The following is a 12228-nucleotide window of genomic DNA, read 5'->3' on the forward strand; positions in this document are numbered from 1 at the left end:
ATTCTGGCCAACATGGTGAAACACTGCAGGGAGCTGAAGGCCTGTGGAACGTGACCAACTCAGCATTCCACTGGAGGCTATATGATCAAACAGCAAACTGTTTATCATGAATGCAGGATGTGGGCAAACTCACACTGCCCTGCCACCAAAAGGTTTGCTGAGGGCCTCACTCCCTGGCGCCAGGATCCTTGAAGTCATCTATTGAAAAATCTAGCCTATTGTTCAAAGAATGCAGTCTCACAAGCCTGCTGTGAACCAAAAGGCCAACTGACAATTAGCAGACAACCACCGCCCCCACTCGTTACCTCTTTTGCCTAAAAAAATGGAGGGCTGTGTAAAGCTCAGGGTCCTTGTCCACTAGAGGCAAGGTACCCCGTGACCCCTTCTCCCAGATACACTCTTTTGTCTTTGTCTTTTATTCCCACATTCCCTGCCTCTGCCACTTTGTTCAGTCCCCCTAGGCCCGTGCAGGCTACAAAACCCCGACTCTACTAAAAATACAAAAATTAGCTGTGTGTGGTGGGGGTGTGCACCTGTAGTCCCAGCTACTTGGGAGGCTGAGGCAGGAGAATTACTTGAACTTGGGAGGTGGAGGTTGCAGTGAGCCGAGACTGCACCACTGCACTCCAGCCTGGTGACAGCGAGAGAGCCCATCTCAAAAAAAAAAAAAAAAAAAAAATGGTAGCCTCTCAAATTTTGAAAACAATGCTGTTATCTTTTTAAACTGCTGCGTAAAGCATTTCTGCAGAACAAATTCCTTTTTTGGCGAGGTCCCAGAGTAGCTTGAATCAATATAAGCTAACATACTAATTTTCTGGCTTCAATTCTAAAGTTTAATGGGTTCTACTGTTATATTTGACTCAAATTAAATCTGGAAACGTTGAAACAAAAACAGGATTGTAATCCTATTTGGAGTCAGGCGAAGTGGCTTGCTTAAATTCATCATCAAGATGATTGGAAAGACAAGTTGTGAACACAGAAGTTTGGGACAGTTTTTTGGCTCAAATAAAGTAAGCCTCAAAACTAGGATACAAGAATCACAGAATATTAACACTGAAAGGAAACCAGGAAATTGTTTCTTGAGGTGTTGAGTCATCTCTTTTCACAGATGAGAAAATGGAGACACAGCCAGTAAAGTGACCTTTCCAAAGCCACAGCTAGTTTGTGGCATAGCAAAGATCAGAACCTGGGTTTCCTTGCTTAACTACATACTGGAAAATAAGTTGTTTTTCTTTTATCTTAAATCTATTCTCTCAAAAAATGCTACAATCCCATCTCACTTCTGCAAACAGATAGAAGTTGAAATGCAGAGCTTACGGTGACAATGCTGTAGTGATTGGGGAAAGTTTTTGTTGGATATACCGGTCTCATGTTTTTAGTATATGTTCCACATTTTTCTAGAAGGGAAAAAAATAAACATTGTTATTAAACACATCTGACAATTGGCCTACCTCTTTTAGCGGTGGTACCACAGCAGTCTAAATCACGTAAAAAAAACTTAGCCCAGGAGGGATTTTACTCAGATAAAAATTCAGGATGAATATAATTATAAAGCAACACTGTGGATACAAATCCAATGTTAAAGATGACTTCATTTTTCTCTTAGTCAGAAAAACATTAAAATAATTAAGCCAATTACCCATAACATTACTTCATTCAAGATGAACAGGTTATAATAAAATGATGCTTGTAAGTTCTTTGATATTACTTAGTGATCAAATACCTAAATCATAAGAGGCAGAAAAAGAAAACTGAACTAAGTCTATACATTAAAACAAGGGTGAAGGAGTAGCTGGGAAGACAGTGTCCCAGGCCATAGATCTAGAACCAGGGAACCTTGGACAAACTCAGCCGCTTTAAAGACAAAAGGCATCTGTGGCTTCAAGTCCAAGAAAGCGCCGAAGTCCGACTATTCCTGTTGGCCTTCTGATCTCATTCTTTTTCTCCTGTCTCTACTATTGAGGAGGGAACACATAACCAATGATTCCAGCGTTCAATACTCCATTTGCCTAAAAATGTCCCTCAAATTGGCATGTGTCTATACTATCTCACTGCCTTCTATCAGTTCAGAATTACAGGCTACATTCCCTAATTATTCAAAGCTAGGGCTTGGGCTCATTGTTTAATGATTTATTGTAAACTTCATATACAGGTACCTCCACCTCTTAACTCTCAACTCACAATGCCGTATTTGGTACCATAGAGACAAGTTCTCCTGATAATGGTAAGTAACAAAGGGCTGTATTTAAACTTCAAAGGCCATGGGCCTGCTGGGAAGAACACAGCTTTGTCCATGCAAAGCTAAAGACTTTTTATGCAAAATATTAAAACAAAACAAAACCATCTTCTTCCATGTAGAAATTAAAAACTGAACATTTTTAAAACTCTCCCAAAATTATTTTGGCACTTCATAAGACAAGCATAGTGACATACATATGAATATACAGAGAGTGATGTTAATGTTGAGTGATGTTAATGTTTAAAGCACCTCACATACTCTAATCTGGTAAAAAATAATCTAGAATTCCAGAAAAATGCTAAAGTAATTGTATTTACTTACTTCTGTTTTGGTCCAGTATTACACTGTAGCTGCTTAAAGGTTGTTAACGTGATTTAAAACTTAAGCATCAGTATTAAGAAAACATCATTCTACTATTTTATGGGGAATTTATAGAAAAATCACTTAATTAAGGCCTGATTGAGATTTAACAAAAAAAAATTGGAAGAATCCAATTCAATCCAAAGGAGAATACAGAATAACTGACAAATATTCTGTCTGTACTTGTAATATCTCAGAAATACCTTTAGTTTTTAAAATTCTTTTTCTGAAATAAAATATCTGTAAAATAAGGCTGGGTGTGGTGGCTCATGCCTATAATCCCAGCAATTTGGGAGGCCAAGGTGGGTGGATTGCTTGAGCCCAGGAGTTCGAGACCAGCCTGGGAAACATGGCAAAACCCTGTCTCTACTAAAAATACAAAAATTAACCGGGCGTGGTGTCATGCGTTTGTAATCCCAGCTACTTGGGAGGCTGTGGCATGAGAATCGCTTGAACCTGGGAGGCAGAGGTTGCAGTGAGCCAAGATTGCGCCACTGCACTCCGGCCTGGGTGACAGAGTGAGACTCAGTCTCAAAAATAATAATAATAATATTTGTAAAATAAATAAACAAGGGACTTTTTCACAAGGAATTCAAAATTCTGAGAAAGAATAAATACATACAAAAATGGCCAAAGGCTAAAATTCTAAGATAACCATATTAACTTATTTTTTTTGAAGGACAGCTTCAGAGTAATCACACTATTAAAGGTAAGTTCCTTATCACCAGGTTCAACTACTTTGCCATAGAAAAGTTTAGTGAAACAATTAGGTTCTGCCAGTACTTTTCCAAGAAAGACTGCCTGCCTAGTCGATCGCACTGAAATCGTGATATTCCAGCAGTAAACTCCGAAGTTACTCACTTAGTTTGCTAATAACAGGAAGAAGTCCACCCCAAGTGTGTAAATATTCTGCCCTGAATCCATCCAAAGAAAATAAGAGGGTAGGAGGCATTTCAAATCTGGGTAATGAAAAAGGAAAAAAATGTTTAAAGAAGCAAAGACAAGCCATATCCAGTGAAGATGTGCTACCTTCTAGGCACAGGTCCAGTGAAGATTTTCCACTAAGGTCTGTGTGATCTTAAGAAAACTAACTAACAAAGTCGGCAAGCATACTTATAAAGTATATTTTACATGCATTTATATTTATATACATGCTCTATCATTTCATAATATCATCAAATAGTATATATTAAGCATTCATATCATTTTGAGCCACCATACAGAAACATCATTCATGGTTCCTGCTGTTTGAAAAGCTAAACCAATTGCTACCGAAATATAATATTGTTTTTCCAATTTGCAGGAAAATAAACAATAAAAAAACCAGCATACAATATTTCCGTAAATATTTTTCCTGATCCACCACTTTCTGATATGGACTCTAATATAGTAAATAGTACTTCATTTAGTATATACATTACACACTATTTTATTATTTTATTTTTATTTTATTTTGAGACAGGGTCTCACCCTGTTGCTCAGGCTGCAGTGCAGTGGTGCTATCATAGCTCACTGCAGCCTTAACCTCCTGAGCTCAAGTGATCCTCCTGCCTCACCCTCCTGAGTTGCTGGGACTACCAACACATACCACCATGCCTGGTTAATATTTTTATTTTTATTTTTTGTAGAGACGAGGTCTCACTATGTTGCCCAGCCTGGTCTCAAATTCCTAGGTTCAAGCAATCTTCCCTCCTCGGCCTCCCAAAGTGTTAGGATTACAGGTATGAGCCACCCACCAAGCCTATATATACTGTATTTAGTTTTTAGGCTTACTATATTTAAAAGATATAAATACTTAATACAAAAGTTTGAAAGATACTATATTTAAATATATAAACAACAAAGAAATGATTCCAAAGCTGGGAATGATCAATGAGGTTTCAACAACACATACATACATATACAAAGAGTTAACATGTAGTGTGGAAATTCCAAAGAGGAGGCCAAAGACCACAGAGGATGCTAATATACTTGACAAATGAGAATAGCTATGGACGGTGGCTATGTGGCTACCCCCAAACAGCCATGGCTCAGACATCTTGCAGCATCTAGTGATACATTGTAGGTGGTAGGGAACTTGTATAATGTCGGAAACAGGCCCCCAAAAATCTGGCCATAAACTGGCCCCAAAACTGGCCATAAACAAAATCTCTGCAGCACTGTGACATGGTCATGATGGCCGTAACACCCACGCTGGAAGGTTGTGGGTTTACCGGAATGAGGGCAAGGAACTCCTGGCCCACCCAGGGCAGAAAACCCGCTTAAGGGCATTCTTAAGCCACAAACAACAGCATGAGCGCTGTGCCTTAAGGACATGCTCCTACTGCAGTTAACTAGCCCAACCTATTCCTTTAATTCGGCCCATCCCTTCCTTTGTTTCCTATAAGGGATACTTTTAGTTAATTTAATATCTATAGAAACAATGCTAATGATTGGCTTTCTATTAATAAATATGTGGGTAAGTCTCTGTTCGGGGCTCTCAGCTCTGAATGCTGTGAGACCCGATTTCCCACTTCACACCTCAGTATTTCTGTGTGTGTGTCTTTAATTCCTCTAGCGCCGCTGGGTTAGGGTCTCCCCAGCCGAGCTGCTCTTGGCAGTTTAACACTGGATAACTGTGAGAAGACTTCCCACTGAAAGTTTACTCAGTACATTTAAATTTGACAGCAAATATCTTACCTTGCCTTTTCAACTCTGCCTCCTCCCATCTTATCCTCACACACAAACACAAAAGCAACCCGACAAGGAGAAAATTTTTATACAATTTTCACTAGCTACTATCTGTAACATAGCTCCACTGAGAGACTCCGCAGAACCAGTGTATATAGTCTTAATGGTCCAAATAAAACTATATAAAACTAGTTTTATTCAATCAACAGAAATCATAAAAGCAGGTTAGTGGGCCATTAGGTAAACACACTGGTAAATTATCCAGTGTAATAATAAGTGGCCTAAGTTACGATCTTCTTGTAAAGAAAGGGTTATGTTTTCCACAAGAAGATTCAATATTACAACTGAAAAATTATAAGCAATATTTAGAAGAAAAAGAAAGATTCGAAATTCACTAAGTCTAACATTCCTAGTATTCCTTGGATTTAAAAGACAGTTTAGGGTACATGAAAAGTTTTCCTTAAAAAAAGGCTCTTCTGTTGAAATCATTTGGTTGAGGTTTAGTTTTGGCTGCTGTTGCTCCTGCTTATTTAAATCAAAAGTACTCTTCCTTCCAAAAGAAAAAAAGAAGACATATAACAAAAATTATATACATGAACAAAATGAACAAAAATACAGCTTAAAAATTTTAACAGTCGAGAAAACTATCATTTTAAAGAGGTAAAAATACATTTCTGAAGATGAATAATTCAAATGGATGAGATGGTAGACCTCAAATGGAACAAAGATAAATACACCTAACACCTTTATAAAATCTTCACCCTTTAAATTCCACTCTTTTCGATGGTGCCATATATGGAAGACCCTGTACAAAATATTTGAAGGACAAAAAAAGATATATGAATTATTTTAAAAAATGTATCATCTCTCACAAACAGGTTGTTTATCCCAAAAATGTATAAATGGACCAAAATACAAAAAAAAAAGAACTTAAATTTTCTACAAGTTTAGCAGCTCTCAAAACTCCAAATGAAAGTAAAGATCCTTCCTTCTTCAAAAGGAAAATGCAAATATTTCTATCTAGCATTCTTCAATACTAAAGACTAAATATTCATGACCTCTCTTTTTTCTATAAACTTCCAGAATAGGGATAACTCCATAATAATCTCTGTTCCACCATTGCCAAACACAAGATCTGGCTAAAAATACAGGCTGGGCATCCCAAATCTGAAAATCTGACATCTCAAATGCTTCAAAATCCATAACTTTTGAGCACTGACATGATGCTGAAAGGAAATGCTCACTGGAGCATTTGGGATTTTCAGATTTGAGATGCTCAAACTGGTAAAATGCAAATATTCCAAAATCTGAAAAAATCCAAAATCCAACACAATTCTCATACCAAACATTTTGGATAAAGGATACTCAACCTGTAATATTTAATAAATCAGTGATTTTATTATTTTTATCATCTTAATTTGGAAAGAAAAAAAATGATGCTGTACTTCTAAAAAAGAAAAAATTAATACCTCAGAATATAATCTTACCCTGCTGGGCACTGTGGCTCATTAATGCTCTCACATGGTTCTTCTACCCAACTTTTCTCACCTAAAATATTTTCAAGAAAATAAAATGAATTCAACACACTTAACAGTAATAATAATTGTGATGCTTGTGAGACACGTTAGGACAGACTCTAAAAACAAAGTATGTGAACAGATTGATAGATAACACAGGACATGACTCTGGAGGTGTATAATCAATAAAGATAATTATTCTGGGCCAGGCGCGGTGGCTCAAGCCTGTAATCCCAGCACTTTGGGAGGCCGAGACGGGCGGATCACGAGGTCAGGAGATCCTAACACGGTGAAACCCCGTCTCTACTAAAAATACAAAAAAACTAGCCGGGCGAGGTGGCGGGCGCCTGTAGTCCCAGCTACTCCGGAGGCTGAGGCAGGAGAATGGCGTAAACCCGGGAGGCGGAGCTTGCAGTGAGCTGAGATCCGGCCACTGCACGCCAGCCCGGGCAACAGAGCAAGACTCCGTCTCAAAAAAAAAAAGATAATTATTCTGTTTCAAAATAAGAGTTAGTTGATATCAGGAATTAAAAATGGATGCATAATTGTAAGACTAAAACATATTACTGTATTTGTGAGAACTTGAAGGTATCTTTTCCATTTTCAAATTCTTAATATTTTCAGTCAAAATTTACAACCCTCTCCTTCAATCCACTCATCAAAATGCTTGGTATTTTGGTGTCTTAGTTCTCTCTCATATAGAGTCAGGTTCTGTTAAGAAATTTGAAAAAATAATAATACCTGGACAAGACATCATAATAGTATCACCTTACAAAATGCCCTGGAATCTTTCTAAACAATTTCACATCAACTCTCTCAATGCACAGCAGACAGTGTCCCCATCTACTAGGAGGGAAGCCGGGACATAAAAGCCAGCCAGGACTGTAAGAAGGATCTTTTCACAAATACAGCATTAAGTATGCTGCTATTTTAATCAAAATAACATGAGAGAGTGGTGGCAGGAGAATCCATGGTTATAGATGAAATACGATTGGCCGTGTGTACATAATAATAATCGTTAAGCTGGGTGATGGGTACAATGTTCATTACATACTTTCTCTCCTCATGCATATGTTTAAAAGTTTCTTTAATAAAAAGTTTTAAAATTATTTTTTTCAGCTAATACAGTTGGCCAATAGCCATGACTCCTAGTATAAAAGATAACACCTATGTAAAGCCTAGCTAAGACGCTGGAAGATGCCAGGCTGCTGCAGAGCCCAACGAGCACCTGACCTTGACACACAGAACTGTAGTTGATGCAGCAGTCGCCCTGGTCCTTGCAGTCATCTGAACAGGCACAGAGGCTTCTGGTCAACCTTTTCTCACCACACCTGAATTTGTTGCAAGTCCATATATGTTCTAGGAACAAACATCAGCAAAATGTGTTTTATGTCTCAAATTCAACATGTCCAAAGTGAACACAGAATTGCTGTCTTCCTGAGTGTGATCCATGAGCAACAATGAACAATTTCACAGCTCTTAGTCACTCACAGAATCTGCCACTACCATGGCCACTCCAAACTAAGGGGGGTAAAATATGTAGGAACCAATTATTATTACTTCACTAAAACTCCAGAATTTTGTCATTTTCAAATTTAGACGCGCCTTACCACTATGCAATTCATATGCAGACTTGGCTTCTCCTACCTGCTAAAATTTAATGTTTAAGTCTGACTTTCAGGCCAAGGTGAGAGGATTGCTTGAGGCCAGGAGTTTGAGATCAACCTGGGCAATGTAGTGAGACCTCATCTCTACAAAAATTTTAAAAATCAGTTGGGCACAATGGTGTGAGCCTGTAGCTCCAGCTACTTGGGAGGCTGAGGCAGGAGGATCTCTTGAGCCCAGGAGTTCAAGGTTGCAATGAGCCATGATCGAGCAACTGCTCTCCAGCCTGGGTGACAGAATAAGTCCCTGTCTTTAAAAAATAAAAACTAATGAAAAATAGATAAATCTCTCTCATTTAAATATTATTCCATGTCATATGCAGAGAAGTCCAAATCTAACTAAGAAAATTTTCATATTCTGATAGTTTTATTTTTAAAAATATAGGTGGACATATAAAATCTCTTGCTGTCAGAGAACCATAATGAAAATATTCCTATATTTCCAGCAGGCTTTTAGAATTTGAATGCAAATTAGATTACAAAGGTTTTCAGCATACATTAAAAATAGGCAAAGTTCTGCTATCCATAAACTGTTTAACAAAGAATTCTGTAAATTTGTTTCTCTTAACGAACTGCTGAAAGAAAATATAAAAGCTAATGTCAAAATGTGTGTGTACGGTAAATAAAAAAGAATTCAAATGAATTAGGTAAATCACATACCTGAAAGACACAGAACTTTCCTTGATCTTTTCCTAATGACCATAACTCCATTTTTTCCCTGCACATCCTTACCTGGTTCTATACACATCTCCTGGTAATCTAAACAGCAGTTTCCAAGCTCAACACAGGCAGCATCACAGCGACAGTTCCCAAATGTTCTCTCAAAACAGCGACCTTTGCAACTTTTAACTGAAAACATTGAACAGTAAGTCAGATGTTTCTAATCATTAAATAATTCAAAGAAAACATCAACTAATACAACTAAGTCAGGTGTATACTAGGTTCAAATACCACTTTAGAAAATACAGATGGAGTAATACAGAGACCCAAAAATCTTTTCACAAATACACACAAAAAGTGACACAAACAGAAAGTAACCTTAGGTACCTGGTTTGTGATTTTTATATCCTGATGTAGGAAAGAAAGGGAACTTTATTATTATTATTATTACAAACCTTACTGGGTCTGATAAGACTTAGATACCTATGGTATGATAAAATAAAAGTCAGAATAAAGGCTTGTTCTGAATATTTCATGCTATGAAAAAGTTGGATTAAGCAGGCATGAGGTTCCCTAAAATTTCAAAATATGGGAAAAAAAATTTTTTAGAAGTGATTACGAATATTTTAGAGAGGAAAAGATTACCTAGCCTGCCTCACTCTCAATCCTGGTGTAAAGAAGTAGTGGGTTTGTTCAGAACATGCTCCCTGGCATAGCTCTTCCCTCCCTGACCTGAAACACCCATTTCACCTTTAGATCCAGCCTGGCTCCCTCCAAAAAGCTTTCCTAACTCCCCAGCTAGGCCTGATTTCCATTTTTTTAAGTTCATATAAAACCTTGTCCTTCCCCTCAATTACTTAATTCCACTTGTAACTAGGTTATTTGATTAATATCCCAGTTAGATGGAAAACCAAGACCACATCTGGCTTTTGCCCAGCATACTGTAGCTCTAAAACCCAGCCAGGTGCATGCCATGTAGTTGAGATTGGCACATTTTTGCTAAATGAATAAATGGTAGACATGGGAGGAAAGTACTTTTCATGACAAACAACAATTTAACTGCTGAAGTTCATTACTAGATACCTTGAATAAGCCAGGTTTCAGTGGAGAACTACAAAATTAGGACAATCAGAAAAAGAAGAAAAAAAGGAACACATGGAAAATAATGGACATCCAACAACAACAACAACAAAAAATCTTAGTTCTTGACTTTAATGGTGTTCTGACCCAAAAAGACACTGCCATGGAATTTAACTCTCATTTGATACTGGGAAATCAGTCAATTTTAAGAAGATGAAGTAACAATAATAATTTCTAGTGTCAGAAATACGAACTTTCCTAACCTGGAGTGGGGGTCGGGGAAGTCTGTTAGAATAATGGCTATTACTTGGAGCTCATTAATATATACCTAATAATTTTTTAAAATACGATGCATACTATGTCGGGCTTGGATTAAAATTGCTATTTTTCCATTTGTATGTGTCAACTCAAGAGTGAATCACTTCCTGCTAAAAGATGACATAGGTAAACAATAAAGTCTGTAACTGTTTACTTCAGTTAAACTTAGATACATGTGTTCTGAATAGTTTACTGAATACATAAAATGACTACCTTTCAACAGTACATGATAGCTTAATAATCACTAAAAATTTTTTAAATAACATTACAATCACAGAATAGCCAAACAGAAGAACCTGTTCAATTTTCAAAGCTGAATTCTCTAGTATGACCATCAATGACTTTATTGTGAGGGGACGGGGGGGGAACTACCTCAAAGACAAAATAATAACCACTACAATTTACTGTGATCCAGTTTAATTATTTATTGTAATCTCATCAATGCTGGATAGATTTCTACAATTGATGGAAAGAAAAAATATATCTAGAAGTTCAAAAAATATCACTACGGCTTTGAAACAACCAATGTCTGCAATTTTGGAACCTTAAGAGCACATACTGATAAGTTTCTGGTTGCCCAGGGATGGTAACCGTCACCTAGTAGCCTACAGGGTTGCTTTAGCAACTAACTCCTTAGGGGAAAAGAGCAGTAAAGAATGCCCTCCGAGTCCCTGGAGGAAGTCAAGGAGCGTGAGCTCCAGGACAACTGCATCAGAACCCCCTGCCGTGTCTGCTTATTCGTTCTTAATTTTTTATTATTTGAAGACGTTTGTTTGTTTATTGGTCATAGCCCTTCCTCCTTGTTTGGGGATAAAGTTTTGTAAGTTTTGTAAGTAGAATTTTATATGGCTAATATAATACAAGAGTTTCAAGAAGAAGGCTCAAACCAGTGTTGACTTGACAGTATCTATGGAGTACTCACAGAAATAGGAGATGTTTACCTCAATCACGTTCTCAATAAGGCTGTGCACACACATACACACACATACACACATGACTAATTACCTTCTTTGGCACAGCTTGGTTTCAACCCAAATATACAACCAAGTATTGTTGTTAACACACATACTGACAATACCTGTAGGGAGAAAAGAGAAAATGATATGGTTTCTTTTTTAAAAAATATTTTATTATTTTATATTTTTAGAGATAGTGTCTTACTCTGTTACCCAGCCTAGGGTACAGTGGCATGATCATAGTTCACTGTAACCTCGAAATCCTGGCATCAAGGGATCCTCCTGCCTCAGACTCCCAAAGTGCTGGGATTATAGGCAAGAGCCACTATGCCTGGCCTTATACAGTTTCAAAATCCTTTTATTTCTCCAAATGTTGTATTGCTTTAAATGTTTCTAAATTTGCTGGTGCTGTTCTTTTTTCCAGCCTGGGGCTAGTCACATAGATGTGTTCACTTTTTAAAAATTCCAGCTATACACATGTGATTCGTATACATTTCTGTAAGTATTTTGTACTTCAATAAGAAGTTTACTCAAATGTCAACCAACCATTCTATACCATCCTATGTTAATGTAATTAGAAACTCTTCCAGTTAGTATAAATGAATCAGTCATAAAAAGTATAATTGTTAAGGAAAAGAGAGAGAAAACTCTATTTAGAGTCTGGATTACCTATGTATTCATCCATTAAAGGCAATATATGGGCCGGGCATGGTGGCTCAAGCCTGTAATCCCAGCACTTTGGGAGGCCGAGACGGGTGGATCAC

General features: G+C 37.4%; 1 protein-coding gene across 1 annotated transcript in view; it reads right to left on the reverse strand.

The window, feature by feature from the left end:
• Positions 1-12228, reverse strand: part of ENPP1 (ectonucleotide pyrophosphatase/phosphodiesterase 1) — an 82972-nt gene that overhangs the window by 30376 nt on the left and 40368 nt on the right. The window contains exons 4-9 of the mRNA XM_011962184.1: positions 11514-11586; positions 9183-9299; positions 8020-8145; positions 6757-6817; positions 3461-3558; positions 1318-1397 (exon numbers count right to left, since the gene is read on the reverse strand). Coding sequence (XP_011817574.1) covers positions 1318-1397; positions 3461-3558; positions 6757-6817; positions 8020-8145; positions 9183-9299; positions 11514-11586 — 555 coding nt within the window. The remainder of the gene's footprint in view (positions 1-1317; positions 1398-3460; positions 3559-6756; positions 6818-8019; positions 8146-9182; positions 9300-11513; positions 11587-12228) is intronic.

The sequence above is a fragment of the Colobus angolensis genome, unplaced genomic scaffold (assembly GCF_000951035.1).
Source record: "Colobus angolensis palliatus isolate OR3802 unplaced genomic scaffold, Cang.pa_1.0 Scaffold58, whole genome shotgun sequence".
Classification (NCBI taxonomy): domain Eukaryota; kingdom Metazoa; phylum Chordata; class Mammalia; order Primates; family Cercopithecidae; genus Colobus; species Colobus angolensis.